Genomic DNA, 19,832 nt, shown 5'->3' with positions numbered 1-19,832 from the left:
CCCGCGTCCCAGGGCCGCCCGGCACAGAGCAGCGAGTCCCCGTCCACCGTGTGGGCTCTCGTGACCACCGGGCCCCCGGCCACCTCTGCCCCCACCTCCCCGCCCCGGTCTGTGTGGGGGTGAGGGGGCCCCGACTTGTGGAGAACTTGGCAGATGGGGAGACGCACTGGCCCAAGCGTGACGGGGCGTCGCCCTTCTGACCCCAAGGGCCCACGACTCAGAGGAGTCCCCAAGCCACAGTGGGGACAGAACCCCCTTCAGTCCTGTCTCCAGGGGCGGCTGGCCTCAGCCTCTGTGTCAGAGCCCCTCTGACCATCCACACCTCAGCAGAAACCGCCCCCTCGCTCTGGCCACATGTGTCCCGTCCACGATGGTCCCCAGACTCACGCTGCTCAGGCAACGGCCTCCTTTCATAGGTTCTTTTTGTTGTTTTACTGCTGGTTTATTACACTGTACAGACCACAAAATGTAATATTATTTTGTATAACTACTCAAGGAAAATCCCTGTAGATCTCCGTGCCTTGACTATGGCTGTCCCTGTAAAAGAAACGTGTTTCTGTTGTGCTGAACAGCTGTCATCATACTGCCGCTTGCTCTGAGAAAGGGAGTGAATGGTGTATAGAGAGTTTAGGGTACTTTATCAGGTTGGTACTTTTTAACAATACTCCTTGATAAATATACATATATATATAAATTTATATAAATATAAATGATACACGTTAATCATCCACATTTCACAAAATGCCACACCCACATCACAAGCTTCTTTCGGGGAACCAAGGATGTTTTTTCTCTCCAGAAAACATGTTTCTCAATTATCTGGCAATTTAAAGACTTTTCCAAGGTCACCCATTCCCTCAGTCAAAGTTTTTGAACCACTTACTTGACCACAGGTCTCATCGTAAACAAAGAGCGAGAAGACAAGGGTTCCAGGCTTGTCTCTGGCCTTGGAGAATCAAAGGATAGAATGTGATTTGCCTTTTGAAGAAGAAACATTACAAAACCTTTATTTGAAATACAAAGTCAAAATACATGGCTGTTTCTCAACCTAGACTTGCAAATGCAGCCTCATGAGTTACATCCAGCTCAAGACCTCGAAAGCCGTTCTCGCGTATCCATGGCCTTAAGGGCGGTTTTCTCAGGTCAAAGACAATCTTTTAAATTGTCCAAGGTTATATTTCAACAACACAAATGCAGAGATGGGGCAGCCTAGCCTGCGTTACTGCATTAACTCCCATTTCGTCCTTTAGTCTTTAATATTTTTAAGTTTACTCTATAAATCAGCATCTTATAATCCTTTGTAAATTCATCCACATTTAAATACTGCTCTTCCATGAAATAAAGGATGACAACTTTACAGACAATGCACCATCACATTTTTTTATTTCATTATCATCGAATTCCTGTTCCTGTCATCCTTGATTATTTCATATAACTCTCAGTTGAACTGAGACATATAAAGTGGAAATGATTTTCAGTTTCCATTGCATTTTCAAAGTAAAACATGAAAATCGGAAGAGCTACAGCCCCACACATACACCCAAAAAAAATGAAGTTGTATATTTTTACATGCATTATTATTCAACAATTCCGCTGTAACTAAACTTCCTACTTAAAAGTCTGATTGAAGAGCCAGACTCTTAGGGAAAAAAACACAAAAAGAATACATTTTATCCGGTTTAAAATTACCACGGCATATTTATTTTTAAATACCAAAAGCCTCTTCCTGGTCCATTTTTCAAGTTTCTTTTGATCACTGACAGGCATTCAATTCAAATTTAACAACTTGGTCTGCTGGAGAGAAAATTACACTCATCTAAAAATCTGATTCCAGGGACTTCCCTGGCAGTACAGTGGTCAAGACTCTGTGCTTCCACTGCAGGGGGTACACGTTTGATCCCTGGTCAGGGAACTAAGATCCTGCATGCCGCGTGGCACAGCCCCAAAAAATTAGTTAATTAATAAAAATCTGATTCCATAAATTTAGCACAGAAATACAAAAGTCTTGAGAACAGTGTATTCCTGCTCGTAGCATCTGTATTTTATTTTAAGTATACAGCTTTATAAAATATAAGAACTTGAGAACTACTCATAGGAGGACAGAAGCAAACCCAGCATTTGTGAACAGCTCACCCTACATCTTGGGGACGGAAGGCTGTCTAGTGCATGCAAGTGATGACATTCATAGCTTTTACACACTGTACAGACACAATCTTTGATTACACATATATTTGATAAAACGAGAAGACAGACCTGCTGTAGAGACAAGTCCCATTTTCACAGCGTGAGAACAGCACAATCAACTATTGATTCTGCAGGACTCTGCACCAGCAACCCAGATCCTACGAGCTGTGCCCATGGCCCACTTTGGTCTCGCCCTCCGTAGGCACTGCCTGAAGTTCAGTTTCGTTGGCTTCGGGACTTACTACTAAGTGCAGAACGTCCCCTGCTACTCACCTGGTCTTAAATTTTCTGAGCATGTTCCAACCAAAATGAAAAGGTGAGGCTACGAGCCCAGCGTGGACTAACGTGAGGAGCACGAGGCCCCCGGCCGCCGTGCAGTACGTGGTCAGAACCGTGTCCTCGCAGGGCAGGTAGCACTTGGCAAGGGCGTACTCTGTGGGCGTGACGCTGCCCTGGAGAGTAAGCGAGACCGTTAGCTGCCGTGACAGCGCCAACCCACAGACCCAACCGAGGAAAGGCAGCCGCTGGGCTTGAGGCACCTGAGACCGAGGGCACAGCCTTTAGCCACCCCCCCCGCCCCCAAGCACTGGGTCCCAGTGTGCTGAGTGCACACGACCTGGAGCTGACCTCCACTGAATCTAGCCCTTGGCACGGGGGGTTCCTCTAAAACCCAGGGGGGCACATGGCAGAGGGGTTCAGAGAGGCCTGGAGACTTAGCATCAGTGGTCATCCAGGAACAAGCAGGACACGGCTGTTTTTCATGCCACTTAATGCTGAAATAAGCAGCTGTTACCAGAAATACGTATACCAGATGCTGGGGGCATCTCAGTGAGCTTTTTCTTTTTCTTTTTTTTTTTTGGTAAATGTTTTTGCTATGTGGAATGACAGTGGGGAACGTTCATTTACTTTGAATTTGAAAACAGGAGGTTTTCCCCATCTTGTTATGAAGTAAAAGCCCCTGACATGGAAGCACGGTGACCTGGATGCTGGACTCATGGGTCAAAGAAAGGAGCTGAAGCTTCAGGTCATCACTAATTAACATCTTTAATAAACGTGCAAGAGCTGTAGCATTTTTCTGTCAGAACAAATGGGCATGTTTGGAAAATAACACAAGATTGACCCTGCTTCCTTAGAAAACAGAACAGGCAGAGCTGGTACCCGAGGGCACTGCAGGGACGCAGGATGAGACACCTTGAGGTGTACCCCCGCAGCCACAACTGTCCCCTGAGAGGTGTTCCTGCTGGTATGCCTGGGGGGTGGTGTTTACAGCTTCTGTGTATTTTCACAGATTGCAGCAATTCAGTAGTTGATCACTGTGTTGATTTAAATACGTATGAAAGTTTTGAGATGAAAATAAAGGTTCACGTACCATGATGAAACTGGGGTTGTTTCTGTTCCTCCAACTGAAAGATGGCACGCTGACCTCCAGGACGCCGGCCCCGTGTAGGACCTCGCAGGCGCTGTGCGTGTGGCCACTGAGGACCAGGCGCGGCCGGAGCCACCACAGCAGCTGCAGTGACAGCGGAGGTGGGGAGAGTGCAGCCAGGGCCCAGGGCCACCGCCACAGACACCACCCCGCGGCCACCGCCCCGTGGCTACCACGAAGCCCCCGCAGGCAGGCGGGCCCTCTTCCCTCGGCCCTGAAAATCCTTTGGGCTGTTTAGACTCCACCAAAAGTTGAGCTCAGGCTCTTAGGGAGAATCTATTCTCATCCCAGATTTCATATTTTAAATTATATTTTCTCTTTATAAATATTTTTATAAACCTACTTCATAAATGTACTTATATTTTGCTTTGCATATTACATACACCATATAGTATATAAATATTCGTGTGAATATGTACATACAGACACACACACTTAAGAAAGCACACTCTAATTAAGTCCCTAAAAACTCTAAGTGTCATTCACCTTCCTAAATACGTGGTGATGGTAAAACAGAATAAAGAATAGCTGAGAACATTATTAACTAGATCTTAGGGAACAGAAGTGGGTTTCCTGGGGAGGGGGCGGGGGGGGAGGATGAAACAGCTGTGCAGGCACTGCCTGTCCCACCCCGCCTCCCTGTGTCCCCACGTCCCTGCGTCCCGGAGGCAGCAAACCTTCCTCGAGGCCTCCTGGGAGAGCGCGTCGTAGCGCTCCTTGAAGGGGGTATACTTCTCATCGGGGGGTGCCGCGTCCTCCCCGGAGCAGTTGGCGTCATTTCTCCGGTAAAGCGGGAAGTGCTGTCCAGGGTCAGAGAGGAGTCAGGGGACCATAAGACCCTGGACGCTTCCTCCAAACATGGGCGGGGACCCCCTCACCTGCAGGAGGATGGGGGCCGAGGCCGGCAGCCGCTGCCCGTCTCCACACTCTTGGGGGCGGTGCTCCTGCTGGTCAGAGGTCAGGCCCTTAACTCACACCCCGCCTTCACTGGACGGTGGATGGTGGGGAGGGAAGGCGGGGAGGCCATGCCCTGGGGGTGGGAGAGTGTGGGGTCCTACCTCCCGGGAGCAGTTCAGCCAGTGAGAGATTTCCAGGAGCTCAGCCTCTGCTCCAGAGCAGATATCACAGCCATCCCCTTCCAGTGCAACGCTGTTAACCATCACGAAACTGAGGCAAGGGCAGGAGATCAGCCATGGGCCACCTGTGCTGTCCACTGGCGACTGTGTCCCTGGGACACAGAAGCTACACACCCATGGGGAAGAAACCCCAGCACAGCTGTAAGTCTCAGCCCGGCTGTGCTCTGTCTGCAGGTGCAGACGATGCTAAGAGGACAAAACAGCATCTCTGGGCGAGTCCAAGACACGGTAAAGGCTTTCCCACCCTGAACGTGTGAGAGGTCCCAGGTGACCGCCACGCTGAGCGTCTGACCTCGTGTGCCTGGATCTCGGCTGTAAAATGGGGAGACAAAGACCCACCCACACAGCCTGGCTCCCTTTGGAGATGATGTGAAATAAGACAACAGAGCAAAGCCTAAAACCCGGTGGGGCTAGGGGTGCTGCAGAGCTAGCTGGGCCAGAGGAGCCCGAACTGGGATTGACAACAAGGCCAGCTGTGGTTCCCTGGGCCCCCTTCCCTCTAGTGCACCGTCAGAAACGCCCACTACATGTGCCTTCCTTTCCCATATGCACGTCCACCGGGCATGAAGAAGGTGCCTGACACTTAAAGAATTTAGAGATAAGAAGCCGATTAATCCAGTGATCTGGGACATGACCATCGTGTTTAAACTTTCTTAAGGAAAATCAAGTTCTAGGGGTCTTCATAAGAATTCATAGATAATACTCACTTAATTCCTTTCCAAGAAAACAGCCTTTCAGGGTTGAAAACCTTCTCAAATCGTTTTATTTTGTATGTGTTCATCCTACGTTCAATTGTAAAAAGAAACAGTTTTCAGAACGAGCCATTTTAAGACGTCTGAAGCAGTATCGTGAACACAGAAAGTAACTTCCGGGACCTGAGGGCCCGACCAGCACCTTTCGTTCTGAGCTCCCATGGGCCCCAGGTGGGCAAGGTGCCACCCCCACTGCCCCACCACTGACCAGCCCAGGGCCTGGAGCCTGGGGCTAGCAGCTTTGTCCCCAGGGCCCCAGCTTCCTCACTGGTACAGTGGGTAAAGTAATAAAAAATAATAGGTAAAATAAGAGATTAAATGTACAGAAGTACAGTTCTTCTAACAGGCTGGCACATCAGAAGCACTGTGTGAACATTAGCTAGTAAAGCCCAAATCGTCTTGTTTTCTGATTCCCGAAGAAAACTGGCCACGAAATCTAAGTTTCAAGTTAGAATCACTCCAGGGCACATACAGATCAGCCGTGGAGCAGGCGTATGATGTGCAGGACAGCAGTCCCGCCCGCGTGGAGCCCCACCACCTGACCGCACAGGTAAGGCCCCCCAGGTTGGGCAGGCAGGAAGGCACAGCCGTGCGCAGGGGCCTCCTCTGACCACTCACTGGTAGTGGAAGCCGATGTCATGGTTGCCGGCCACGGCCCTCAACTGCACATGGGGCGGGTGTCGGAAGATCTTCCAGAAGCGCCCCACGTCGTCCGCCCAGGCCTGCGGGGAGAAGCACCACCGCTGTGGCCCGGGAGCCTTCCCTGCCCTGTTTTGAGGGTGAGGAGGTCACTCCCGCCCAGATCAGACGTTCATAAAGCCAACATACGGAATTTCTAACATTCTTTTCCCAAAACTAACTTAATATTTTAACTATTTAATTTGATGCCAAATTTTAATGAAATGGTGTTATCTCCCCAAACCACCTGCTTCATACACCCACTACTTCAAGGTCACCTAACGGCCACGCACAGACCCCAGGCTGAGTGAGGATGCCCACAGATCTGGGCTTGTTCTAAGAACGGGCTCTGCAGAAACATCAAGTACACTGTGTGTCCCCCCAGGATGAGGACCAGCAGCTCCCATGGGGTCACACTCCCTGAGGCTGGACGATGGGGTAGGGCCCAATGAGACACGGGGGAAAGACAAAGTCCAACAAATATCTCAAGACTTTTCTGACTTTAACTGTTAAAGCTTGAGAATGATGCTTGTTTAGTTCTTATTTTTATTAAGCCCAAAAACATAAACTGGACAAACACTCCAGGCTGGACGATACCTAGTTGAACAGTAGTAAACTTTATCCTAAAAGGTTTAAATTTGGCCCAACCTAGGGAAATAAGCTGGATAGAGATTCCTTCAATACATTTACAAAGACTTTAACAGATAATACTTAAGGTTAGAATAACATAAAATTAGAAAAAGATAAAATGTTCCCTTTGATTTGCAAAACCAACATCTATACCCAACCTCGTTTTATAACTAGTTGCTTTTTACATACAGCATTTCCATTATTTCATAATTAGTTCTGCACTAGATCACAACAAACACTGCAACCCTATGAACACTGGGTTTCTGTCATACCTGGACCAAGACTTTCTTTGTACAGCTTAGGACCGTCCTGGGAAATTTCAATTAATTTTTTAAAATATCTTCCAGGGGACTTCCCTGGTGGTCCAGTTGGTTAAGACTGCACTCCCAATGCAGGGGGCGCGGGTTCGAGCTCTGGTTGGGGAACTAAGATCCCACATGCTGCACAGCACAGCCAAAAAAAAAAAAATCATCCAAAACCATTAGTGACAGAACATTTTTAACTAAGCAGCAAGAACAGCTTTTTTTTTCCCCCATTAATCCCAGGAATGTAGTAGGCAAAGCATTCTGACAGCCAAGGTGAGAAGGGACTTTCTCTCTGGTTTGTGGAAAGGTTCACATCACCCGATCTTGGGCCCGAGGGCAAAGGAACCTCCTCCCACCAGGGCCTGGCTACCCCCACCTTCCTCAGAGGAAGGAAAATGAGAGGAAAGCAAGTAACCTGTACATAGCACAATCTCATGATGTAGCCATTATATTTTAAGAGCCTAAAGTCAAGCTACGTTTCAGCATGTACTCTGTAACTCCGGGGACAACTGAAACGCTTCCCTCTTGCTTACTTTTCCCCTTCCGAGAGCTTCGTGGGAAGCGTCTGGCTAACCCAGGTGTCTCCTGCACAGACAAATCTAAGATGAGCCGACCTAACTCAGGACTGTCATTGACACAGAGCCCAAAGACCTCAGGACAGGCCACACACTGTTCATGCTGGAACCTCTGACCCACGGCCAGGGCTCCACGACCCCCTGGGCTTCCTGTACTGGACCTCAGCACAGGACCAGGGTGCCAGGGTTGCAGGGTCTTACCTGGGAGGAGCTCCACTTCCCTTCGTCAAAGACATCTCCCAGGATGAAGACGACTTCGGGCTGCAGCAGCCACAGCGCCGTCTGGAAGGCTCGCTCCATCTGCCACTCCCTGGAGGCCAAGAGGAAAGGAAGGGTCAATCCGCTTCTCGGGCGGAGCTACATCCAGCGGATGGTCTGATGGGCCATTTAAAATGTGAACTAAAAGGGCCCCGCTCCTTCTTCCATGGCCCCCCTTGCTTGGAAGAGCCAGGGTCCCCACCTGCTTCACTGAGGGGGCAAAGGCACCAGGGGACCGTCAGGCTGCCCCTCCCACCACCGCAAGGACTGCCTCCCTGGGTGGGACCCTCACACCAGCCCCACCCTGCACGTGAAGCTGTCCCTCCTTCACCAGAGCCCAGGGGCCTGGGAGGCCTGGATGCGGCTTCCAAAGATGCCAATGCCGACGGACACACGGAGGAGATGCAGCACAGGGCTTCTTGGGGGAGACGAGAGACACAGCCCAGCATCAGAACTCCCAGAGGAAGACAACCACTCAGAGCCTTGGGTCTGCAGCCCAACAGGCCACAGCCCAACACGGCGCCCCCCAGCAACCTGTGGTCACCTCGCCAACGCTGCCTACTGCCTTTGATTCCTGGTCTCTCTGTGGTCAACGAGACAGTGAAACCTGCTTTCACGATAGTCACGGGATGAAGTGAGCGGGCACGGCGCCCACACAGGTGGGGCTTCAAATCGGCAGCGCCTGCCCCGCCTCCAGCTCCCTGGCCAACTCCGACTCCACCACTGTCCTGCGATCCCAGCTCCTCTCCCCTCCCAAAGCGGGCCTTACGTCCGGTGCACGATAGAGGGGACGGTAACTGTCCGTCAGGGGAGACTGAGGCCAAGAAACCTCTCTGCGTGGCCACTGATTCACCAAGGACGCCTCATAAATACACATCTTGGTTTGCCCTGATTTACTGTTATTCACCCTGGCGAGGAAAGTGTGTAGAAGCAGCAGCAGGAGGACAGGGCAGGCTGCTCGCGTGACTGCTCATAAACAAGGCTCCCTAGGTGAAGCCCAAACAGAGAACCCGGGCCTCACCCTAGCCCTGGTTTAGCTCATGCCTCCTGGGGTTTAAAACTCTGAGGAAGAAGGTACAGCAGCCCCGCCGTCCGTCCCGCCTCCTTCGCCCACCCTGGGGACATCCCAAGCACTGGAGGACATTCCCGCCCACAGGAGTAAAGTCCTGTCCAGGGAGGCACAAATGAAGCCATGGTGACAAGAAGGTGCCAGGGACAGGGCCACCAGGGCAGGAATTGCCTTCATGCCATCAAGCACAAAGGCCAAAGGGTGGAAGCAACCCAGTGTCCGGAAACAGATGACGGATAAACAGAATGTGGTCCGTCTAGACAGCAGAGTAAAACTCAGCCTCAAAAAGGAAAGAGATCCTGCTACCTGCCACCACACAGGTGGACCTGGAGGACGTTCCACTTAGTGAATCAAGTCAGACACAAAAGGACAAACACTCACTGTGGGACCCACTTACTGAGGAACAGAGAGCAGTCAAGTTGCTGGAAACAGAAGTAGATGGTGGGGGACCAGGGGCTGGGGGAGGGGAGGGGAAGTCAGTGTTCAGTGGGGACAGAGTCTCAGCTGGGGAAGATGATGAGGTTCTGGGCATGGATGGGGTGACAGCTGGACAGTGCTGTGAATGTGCTTAATGCCACCAAGCTGTGCACTTAAAAATGGTTAAGATGGTAAGTTTTACATTATTTCATTTTACCACAGTTAAAAATAACATTTTTAGGAACTTCCTTGGTGGCGCAATGGTTAAGAATCCGCCTCCCAATGCAGGGGACACAGGTTTGATCCCTGGTCAGGGAACTAGATCCCACATGCATGCCGCAACTAAGAGTTCGCATGCCACAACTAAGGAGCCCGTGAGCCGCAACTAAGGAGCTGGTGAGCCACAACTAAGGAGGCCACGAGCCGCAACTAAGGAGCACACATGTTGCAACTAAAGGAGCCAGCAAGCCGCAACTAAGGAGCCCACGAGCCGCAACTAAGGAACCCACCTGCCACAACTAAGAGCCAGCACAACCAAAAATAAATAATTAATTAATTAAAAAAAATTTTTTTAAATAACATTTTTAAAAGCCTTTCAATGAGAAAACAAACTAAGCCAAGCAGGTCTAAGCTGTCCCCAGGGAAACAACCACAAATCTGCTCCTCCTCCAGTCTCCCAGAGGGGCAAACCCAAGGGCTCAAAATTTCACACCAGAGAGGTGAGGGGGAGAGGGAGACCCCTCCGTGGACCTCGTCCACATGGCCCATGAGGTTTCCCATATGAACCCACTTGCAGACGGGGAGACAAAGGAGCTCAGAGGCCTGATAACTAGTCCAGAGCCACAGGACTCGGACCCACACCCGACTCACAATCCTGGGTCCTTGTACGTAACAGACACTCAGTAAATAGTAAGTTAAAGGAAAAGCCAAATGCCCCAAACGTCCTTCTTTGAGGAGAAAATAATGAACGCGTCCCTAAAGCCGTGAGGCCCAACCCGTGGGTAGAGGCTGACAAGCCTCCAGCCTACGGACCCGCAGAAAACCCTCCGTAATTTGTCCAGCCCCTACCTCCGTAATTTGTCCAGCCAGTGGCCTCTCACAGCCCCGAGCAGGTGGGTGTCAGCCAAGAACATGGCCCTGAGCACAGGCTCAGGGGTCCCGAGTCCACCGGTATCCGTGGGAGTTTTCACTGCAGGCCAACTGCACCGGAAGATCACTAGGTAATAGATTAGAAATTCACAAAAGAGAAGCACAGCAAAGACAATGGCCGTGAGTCTCAGCAGCACCAAGCCCCTCCTCTTCAGTGGATGGAGGTGCTGCCCGGCCCCCAGCCGGGTCGAGGCCATGTCCCCTGCAGCCATGTCCCTGCCTGGGGGTGCAGCAGCCAAGTCAAATCCACGAGACTTCCCACAAGGAAACTAGACTCCTGGCCAGGTGCAGCTGGCGCTGGTGTCTTAGGCGAGTACCTGTGGGGAAAGGAAGAGGACCAGGTGATGTGTGTCCCATAACAAGCCATTGTCACTAGCCCTCCATTAAGAACTAGCAAGTTCCAGAACCCTATCACCTTCCCAGATAAACAGGACTGTCCTGTACTTTCACAAGGACGACCCACCACATGACTTACAGATAAGGGAAAACAGTGGCTTCCTAGGTGGTCTCTACACCTCCACGTGACAGGATACCACTACTAGAATGATCCTCCCACCAAGATGACAAAGTTTTATTACTACTTTAGAAATCATGAGATGGAGGGAGTCTAGGGAAGGATGTTTAAGGTGCAAGACATAACAGGAAAAGTCAACAATTAGCAAGCAGGTGCCACTTGGCTCCCAAAAGGATGCCCCACCTACCTCCTCAAAAATCAACAGGCCATAGCCCCACGTAACATGTTGCCTTTGGTGTGAATTCTCCACTTTTCTACACGGCTCTTCCACAAAAGAAGTAGACATTCACAGACAAGGTGTTTCCTCGCTGGCTCAGGGTTGGGGTCTGATGCAGCCACAGCCATGAACACTGCGTTGGGTTACACACATTCCCACAAACATGGGTTTTCACCTGCACATCAGCCTTAAACTCTAGATGGCCTTCCTTTATAAGACATTTACGTGTGGTTGTCTCTCTTCGGCAAACTTTCAAATGTTCACGGGTTCATCTGAATCATAGATGAACTTGGCATCCATTTTTGACACATCTGACGAGAATGCTGATGAAAGGGTGGCCTGAGGTGGGTTTTGAGAGGTGGCCTTCCACTTTAGTTTCCTCCACTATTACTCAAGACCAGGATCCTACAACATGTGGTGACCTGGAGGCCACAGAGAGCTCAGACTCGGGAGAAGCTCCAGAAGGCAGGGGGAGCTGTGGAGACACCCACCATGGATCCTAACTGAGCCAATAAATACAGAGAGTCCTTTCCAGGGAGGTGATTTTCTAGGATGGATCTAGGAACCTTCATATGGTTGACAACCAAAGGGACATGGACACTCATTCTTTTAGGGCTTAAAACAATCGCCACAAAGTCCGGCTTCCAGAATGTTCGCACCTGCACCTGTAAAAGCCCAGCCTACTTCACAGTGGGGTTTATAACACGCAACCCCTAAGACGTGGAAAAACAGCAAAACCTCACCTAAAAACAAACAGGGGCAAACATGTATGTTAAGCCATTAAACAAAAGCTTAAAACACAACCCAGTATTGAAAATACCAGAAACTGATCAATGAGGAAGCCGGCTTTCGACGACTAAAATCATGCTGACGGCTGTGGGGCTGCACTGCTCAGGACTCACCTGCACAGGCGGCTTTTTAGAAACGAGGAAATGATGGGCAGGTGCTTCCCACCTCCCCATCCCGTCCCGTGTCTGCCCTCAAACCGCACTGTTTATAGTAAGTACCCGATGGGAGAGGGAGCAGGGCTCAAAGGCTAGATTTTAAACACGTCCCTTGGGACACAGAGGTCACAGGCAGCCGCGCATGTGACCTGGGATCACGGAAGACGCATGACACATGACAGCTTTACCCCCAGGTCTGGGCCGTCGGTGATGGGAGCCAGCCCTTCCCCTCTGACCTGGACTGTCCTCCCCACCCGTTTTCTCTAAGGAGAGTGTAGAGTGGCTCTGAGGGTGGCAGTGCCACCTCATGACGTGTGGTCACCCCACGCGAACCTCTGCCCACATGGCCAGCGCTTCCTCGGATGGCACGAGGAGGAGGAGCAGGTTCTTTTTGCTGCCATGCACTCATCACGGTCACACCTCAGGTGTGGACAACCGTCAGTGTGACTCGGGGCACAGACTCTCTGCTCGCTGATAAAAGAGGGAAAAGCGAAGGGACTCAAAGGAGTAACGAACCCTCTCAACACCATCAGCCTCCTCAGCCTGGACTCATTCAAATGTACCAAAACCACTTGCTCTCACTGTCCCATTTTCTTTCAAAGTCCTAGACTCTCCTAAAATCCTGAAAGCCAAGGCCAAAACAGCAGCTGAAACTTGCTAGACCCTAATGTCCCCACCCACGAGATTGAGAGGGAGGGAGCCCCAGCCCTGGGGCTGGTCTGTCAGCAGCCTTTGCTCTGTGGGTCCCAGTTTCCCAACGAGAAAACCCTAAGGACAAGTTAAATGGCCCCTCCACGCCCACTGCTCCATCAGAGAACCTTGTTCCCCACGGCATGGTGACAGAGACCTACACGGTGGGTTTGCACCGTGGGCACGGGGACCCCTCCCAGCCCGCCCTATGCCCCACGGCTGTCAGCTTAGATAAAGGCCCAGGCAAACAGGTCAGAGGGCATGAGCCCTGGCCCTTCCTCAGGCTTCCGTGTTCTTTCTGCCATAAACAAACAAACCAGAGGACTTAGAAGGAAGGAGGGAGGGAAGGGGAAGAAAGGAAAGAAGGGGGGCAGCAGGCCAGCCAGAGGCTGTTGGGACACACTTTCTGGAGAAAACCCCAATGCCACGTGAACCTGGTATAATGTGATCATTAAAAAAATAGAACTCACCATCAGAGTGAAAACCATATTTGACAGCTTCTGACACCAAATCTTTCAAACAGAATTCCTTTTGCTCAAAGCTTGGAAACTGCTTTTCTTCCTCTTTCCAAAACTCACTGCACCATCCATCAAAGTCGTGTTCCTAATGCTGTCTGCAACGTCATGGCCACAGCCCACCCCCTTAACCTTCTGAAGTGAAGGCAGTGTTTAGGGCTGACACAGTGAGGGAACCAGGCCAGGCGCAGCTCTGAGCCCCACGCCAGGGGACCAGACGTCACTTCCACCACGGCTGCTTCCTATGGCCCTCTGCTGGCTCCCAGCCTGTGGCCGGCCTCAGGGACCTGGCTGCTGCTCACTTCCTGGCCCGGCTCGAGGGAACCTGCGGCCGTGGGCAACCAATCACTACCCTGCGGCCGCGGCCGGGTGGGGCAGGAAAGAGCAAGAGAGAGCAGCCCTGGCTCATCGACCGCAGCTCTGCTGGGGGACCTCAGCAAGTCCCCGACCCTCCCTGGGCCTCGGGGGGTCACAGCACCTGCCCCCACTGCACCCGTGGAGATTAACAGAAATGTTCACAAAAGTGTTTTTTTTTTTAAAGTACGTCTTTCTATTGTTGACAGTAAAATTAACCAACAGTCGATCTAAGGAAAAAATGGAAAATTTTATTCAAGCCAACCTGGGAGATGGTCTTTTGTTTCTGAGACAAAGGGTCACACATCAAACGTATCACTGACAGTTTACACAATCCAGGCCTGCACGTACGAGCAGTGGGTGGTGGGCCGTCACGGTCCCTTACAAGTTGAAGAAGGAAGGTCACCCCGTAAGGAGCTGTGCCACTTGATGAGATGAAGAAGGAAAGCCCTCTCTAAGTAAGGAGGGCTGGTCAGTGCAGGTGCACAGCACACACTAAAGGGGGGAGGAGGCCCAAATGGGCAGAGAAAAATTTTGTATCTAAGGTTTTCTCGTCTTGCCATAAAATATGAATTTTATTTCATCCCTATGAGGCAGGCTTCTCAGGACGAGATTAGAGTCAAGCTCACACCCTGAGGGATTCCCGCAGGCTCGGTCAGTGGAACCCAGCAGGTCCGGGGAAGGAGGGCCAGTGACTGGAGGGTCTGGGAGCCATAGCCGCTGGGCTGACCCTGCTTCTCCATTCATTCACTACGTGGTGCTTCTAACGCTTCACACCTGAAGCCCCCAGACCCTTGCCTCACTAAAAGTAAACTTTATGTTTTATCTCAACCATAATAAAAACCAGTGACTTAAGATCACCACAGCTGTTAGGGAACCACTGACTGAAACTGCCCGCCCTGCCCAGGGAGGATAATGACCGCTTGCATGATTTATCTTACAACAGGAGGTCCTGATAAGGAACACAGACTGACAAACAAGCTACCAACAGCCAGAAGAATTAGGGAGAGCCCAAAAGAAGGCAGGAGACGCCTGCCTACAATATCTCCTGCCAACCTCTCAGAAACCCTCACACTGGAATCCATCTTGACTGAGATGCCGGCACTGCCAGGAATTGGACCAAATACAGGCACAAGCAAAATGACTGGCCATAGATGACCTGGGGAGCTAAACCCATTACCATAAACCCTGAGACTACAAGCATGTGGCAGTGCAGGTCTCCTGGGTTCCCTTACCCTGCTGCTCTCCACCTGGGTGCCCCTTCCCACTAAAGTCAAGTCTTCTGCTTCATCAGTGCATGTGTCTCCTTGGACAATTCACTTCTGAGTATTAAAGACCCCACCCTTGGGCCCTGGAAGGGGTTCCCCTTCCGGTAACACAGCCACAGCTTGAACCACCAAATGCTACTGTCCCTTCCACGTCCAGGCTCTCACAGGTGAATGGAGAGAAAACGTGTCCTTTCCTAGACTAAGCGACAGGGGGTCTGGTCCCTCCCAGGCCCAGATGCCACCGTCCCCTCCTGCCTGATCAATAAACACACGAAAAAGATGTGTTTATCCATCTGTATCACCAGCCTGTAAGAGGAGGAAGTGGGAGGTTATGATAAAGACTATATTCTGTGTGTGGTCTTCTTGGGATTAATGATGAATAATTCTGTCCATATTAGAAGCTTTCCTCTGCGTTAGCAGGTTTGGGTTCAAAAGGCAAAATTAATAAAATGTTACTGTTTTCATTCCCCAAGTTCAATTTGCCGGTTTTATTAAGCTCATCAAATTTAACCCAGCAGGAAAGCCATACAGACTCCCGACACAGCTCAGTCTGGCCTCGGATGAAGGGGCGGACTCACAGGTCTAGGACCCCTCCTGGCTTACCTACATGTCAGAGGCCCTGCTGACCCCTACAGGGCTGAATCTTGGTATTCTGATCTCTACTACACACACACTTCTTATTCCTGACAACACACACGACAACAGTAAAAAAACAGCTCAGTAACATCTACTGAAATGGAGCAGGACCCTATGGGGCCCACTCTGGTACAAGGCCTTTCTGTGTGCCCCGTTTCTCGTTTGTAGAAAATAGGCTTCACTCAACCTCCTTGACCTTTCCTGAGTCCCAAAGGGCAGATTCAAACAGTTACTAATCAGAAAAGGGAAGGAATGCAGAGACAAGGAAGTAACAGTCAAGAAACAATAGTGCAGCCTTGGGGCAGGGTCCTGGTTCCCCCCTCAAGATACAAGTAATCATGACTTTGAGCTCTTCTGCAGAACTAAGGCTCCCACACAGGTGGAAAAGGCAACATGAGGCTGAGCACAAGATTCCTGGAGCCCCGCCCTGCTACCTCACCACCAACCAAACAGAAGGAAGCCACACACCCTGCACCCTCCCCCCAGATTTTGCCTATAAAAACTTTTCTCTGAAAAACCATGGGGAGTTTGGGGTTTTAGAGCACGAGCCACTTGTCCTCCTTGTATTGGCGCCTTTCCAATAAATACCGCATTTTCCTTCACCACAATCTGGTGTCAGTAGATTTGACCCAAGTTTGGTTCGATAACACTACTATCCCAGAATTTTTCAAAAAGCTAGAAGAGACTCATCACTGGTTTATAAAATCAGTTTGGTGGTTTCTGACCCAAATTTTTAAAAATAAAATAGAATAAAACAAAACAGAAAAGACAAGCCTGTAGGGCACACTGTGGAGGAAAGGCAGAGTAAAGCTTTGAGCTCCGTTTTTCTGTACACGTGCCTGTGTGCACTGGCCATGACATCAACAATACTTCCTACTGCACTAGGCTCTCTGCTCCCTGCACAGGAACCCAGCCCATTTATCTTCATGTCCCCCCTCTCATGCCCACTTGGTGCCTGCAAACAGCAGGTGCTCAATTAATGTGTGTGGACTTAATGGCTTACGTTTAGTTTTATTTATTTTCCCGGGTATTTTAGAATTACAAACACACAGCGTGGCTGTTTCAGTCCATCATCTCTCTTTAATGCACAACAGTCTACCTTCATCACAGACACAAGAGGGAAAAGGACAGAGGCTGTTCCTGCTCCTCTGAGTGGGAGCCAGGCGGGAATGTAAAGACTGGCAAACGCACGCCCAGAACCATCCTCTCACCAGCCCCAGTGTGGGACTCAAACAGAGGAAGAGCCCGGGCAGCTCTCTGGTTGGAGGGAAGTGATGACAGTCTTCCCCAGACTCTTTGGAGAAAACACTTTCTTCTAAAAGGGAAAGACACAGAAGCGCTTGGAGCTCCTGGGGTCTCCCCTAATGTCTGGGGCCCGGGTGATCCCAACAGCCGGGGAAGACCACACCCCAGTGTGTTATTTCCCAGAGTGTGACCTCACGCAAGTCACTCAAAACAAAACAAATAAAAAAGGGACAGGATGGCTATTATCAAAAACAAAACAAAACAAACAGAAAATAACAAGTGCTGACGAGGATGTGGAGCAATTGGAATCCTTATGCACTATTGGTGGGAATGTAAAATGGTGCAGCCACTGTGGAAAACAGTATGGTGGTTCCCCCCCAAATTACAAATAGAACTATATGATCCAGCAATCCTAGAGGGCACAGTGGCTGCTGCCTCCGGCACACAAGGAACCCGAGCCACGCTGAAAGTAAAAGACACCGAGAACCACACAGCTAACGACCTAACGACCGACATTAGTTACTGGCCAAGAACAGTTCTTTTAAGTTGTAATATAAATACTTACACATAAAACACGTATACAACATTGCTCTGTATGGCCCAACACACAGCAATAGCAGCTGCAGGTCATCACTGGGAGCAAAATATTTCATCCATTGATTTTTAACTTCAAAGCTATCATTGAATAGCTAACTTCCCTCCTCCAAAAAACTAGCATTAAAACATGTTTAATACTTGTCCATTAATGTTAAATTCATTATTACCACAATGCCATCAGTGGCTGTTTGTATGTTAAATTTTCCATCTTAAATTACATTTTAAAATAAGACGGGTTTCTAAAAATCTACAGCAGCAAACTAGGAAGGGAGCAGCCCCTACGATTTAATACATGGGCCTTAGGTAATGGTAATTTTCCAGCAAATAAATAATTTCCAGTATACCGTTTTCTCAAGAGGTAAACCTCGTTCCTAAAAGGGCAAGGGGGCTGCAGCTCGCAGGGCCGGGAACAGCAACGAACGGAAGCACCGACGCCTCAGCGCGGAGGTGACACGGAGCCCGGCTGCCTGGCCCCCACCTGCCTGCGCAGCCGCCTGCTCCGGTCCTGGAGGCCCAGCCCCGCGCCGGCCTCTGGCCGCGGGCTCCCACCGCGGGTCCGCATCCGCAGGGCGCACCCCGTGCGTTCCCGCACCAGCCTCAGTGCGCCGGACGTCCCGAACCTGCCGGCGGCGAAACGCTTGCTCAGCAACGGGCCCAGCGGGCTGCGGGCGACGAGCGCGCGGGGCGGGGCCCGAGCGCCGTTGGGGCGCGGGGGGCGGGGCGTAGAGGCTCGGGAGTGGAAGCGCAGGGGCGGGGGGCGGGGCGCACTGGGGGCGGGGAGCGGGGCGTAGAGGTGCAGGGGCGGAGGGGCGGGGCGCGCTGGAGGCGCGGGCTGGGGTGCTGAGGCAGGGCGCGGGCCGGGGTGGGGCGCGGGGAGCGGACGCACACGGGGCGCTGGGTGGGGGCGCCTGTGGCTGGAGACGCTGGGGGCGCTGGGCGGGGCGGCGCACGGCGGGGCGCGCGGCGCTGGGCCGGCTCTGGGCCTTTCCCCGGGCTCCCGCGGAGAGTGGCTGTGCGGCCGCTCACCTGCGTCCCCGCCTCTCCGGCTGCTGCGCGCCGGCACCCGGCCGCTTTCATCCTCTTCTGCGGGGCCTGGCTCAGCGCCTTCAAGAAACGGGTGCGGAATAAGTGAGACAGACATCACAGTAACTGTTTATTTTGGATTTTCTTTTTTTAATAACACTATAGCAGGGCGTGTTCTACTTTTCAATATGCTTTCATATCATTACTTCAAATAATCCTCAAAATAACCCCGTAAATCAAGAGCAAGAATCACTATGTCAAAAAAACAAACAAGCTCGGAGCAGTGGTTCAGAGTCTTCCAAACAACCAAGTACGGTCCGTTTTTCAAATGTATGAGTACAGTGAATGTACTGAGATGTAATATAAGAAGTCGCATAGAAAACAATTAGCAAAATTCCTGGTATATGTAAGTAAGTAGTAAGTGGTAATTATTACAATTAAAATATTGGAATATTTTCAAATATGCCCTGATAAACAATTTTAACATCACCAAAACCGGCACAACTGGACTCTGTATGAACAGTGATATGATGCAACAGGAGGTAAGCATCACCTCCAAAGTATTCTCACTAACCGGAAAAGTAAAGGAAAAAAAAAGAAATCCGGTTACGCCTAGAGCTACAAGCTTAAGGAAATACAGAGACAAAAGGAACATGCTATGTTACACCAGCAAGAAGCGGTCAGCCGAACCCAGAATGTGGGGAGTTTACAGACGAAATGACCCAAGTTCTTTATTCAACAAGCAGCATCACGACAAAAAGGAGGAGGGCAGGAGGAGGATCTGTTGTTGCAAATCAGATGGGAAACAAGGCAGCCAAATGCAGTTCCTGGCCTGGGTTGGGTCATGATTGGGACAAACTAACTTCAAAAAAAAAACCAAAAACACTTTTTAAAAGATTGGGAAACTTGGACATGGAATTAATGTGAGGTGATACTAAAGAATTATTGGTAATTTTGCTATGATAATGCTCTTGGGTTTTTTTGTTTGGTTGGTGGGTTGGTTGGTTTTGGGTTTTTTGTTTTGTTTGGCCGCCCCATGCAGCATGTGGGATCTTAATTCCCCGACCAGGGATCAAACCCATGCCCCCTGCAGCGGAAGCCTGTAGTCCTAACCACTGGACCGCCAGGGAATTCCCCTGTATTTTTTTAAGATTAGAGAATCATACTAAAATACGTATAGGTAAATTATATGATTTCTGGAATTTTCTTTAATGCTCCAGAAAAAAATTTTATGGTAGGGAAATAGGAGA

General features: G+C 50.5%; 1 protein-coding gene across 5 annotated transcripts; it reads right to left on the bottom strand.

Annotated features, from left to right (window-relative positions):
- Nucleotides 1-34: 34 nt before the first annotated feature.
- MPPE1 (metallophosphoesterase 1) lies at nucleotides 35-18,232 on the bottom strand. 5 transcript variants are annotated; one of them, XM_081252321.1, is made up of 13 exons: nucleotides 17,904-18,232; nucleotides 11,281-12,053; nucleotides 10,499-10,896; nucleotides 7,888-7,996; nucleotides 6,117-6,220; nucleotides 5,454-5,528; nucleotides 4,669-4,777; nucleotides 4,489-4,557; nucleotides 4,288-4,410; nucleotides 3,554-3,694; nucleotides 2,458-2,636; nucleotides 884-946; nucleotides 35-537 (listed from the first exon to the last, which is right to left on the bottom strand). In XM_081252321.1, the coding sequence occupies exons 3-13, from the start codon at nucleotides 10,789-10,791 to the stop codon at nucleotides 492-494; spliced, it is 1,311 nt and encodes a 436-aa protein (XP_081108447.1). In that variant the 5' UTR covers nucleotides 10,792-10,896; nucleotides 11,281-12,053; nucleotides 17,904-18,232; the 3' UTR covers nucleotides 35-491. The 5 variants fall into 5 exon arrangements, with proteins under 5 accessions (XP_081108447.1, XP_081108445.1, XP_081108443.1 ...); XM_081252319.1 differs by lacking the exons at nucleotides 35-537; nucleotides 884-946 and having other exon boundaries at nucleotides 995-2,636; nucleotides 4,669-4,759; nucleotides 17,904-18,231; XM_081252317.1 differs by lacking the exons at nucleotides 35-537; nucleotides 884-946 and having other exon boundaries at nucleotides 995-2,636; nucleotides 17,904-18,230.
- Nucleotides 18,233-19,832: the final 1,600 nt, after the last annotated feature.

The sequence above is a fragment of the Mesoplodon bidens genome (assembly GCF_964165515.1).
Source record: "Mesoplodon bidens genome assembly, chromosome: 13".
NCBI lineage: Eukaryota > Metazoa > Chordata > Mammalia > Artiodactyla > Ziphiidae > Mesoplodon > Mesoplodon bidens.
The sequence above is the reverse complement of the archived record's forward strand: the minus strand, read 5'-3'. Positions and strand labels throughout refer to the sequence as shown.

Coding starts and splice junctions, on each gene's coding strand:
- MPPE1 (XM_081252321.1), bottom strand. CDS start 10,791: ATGGCTGCAGGGGACATGGCCTCGACCCGGCTGGGGGCCGGGCAGCAC. Junction 4,778..5,453: donor TTTTCTTGGAAAGGAATTAA/GTGAGTATTATC, acceptor CCCTTGCCTCAG/TTTCGTGATGGTTAACAGCG. Junction 947..2,457: donor CTCAGAAAATTTAAGACCAG/GTGAGTAGCAGG, acceptor TGATTCTCCAAG/GCCAGAGACAAGCCTGGAAC.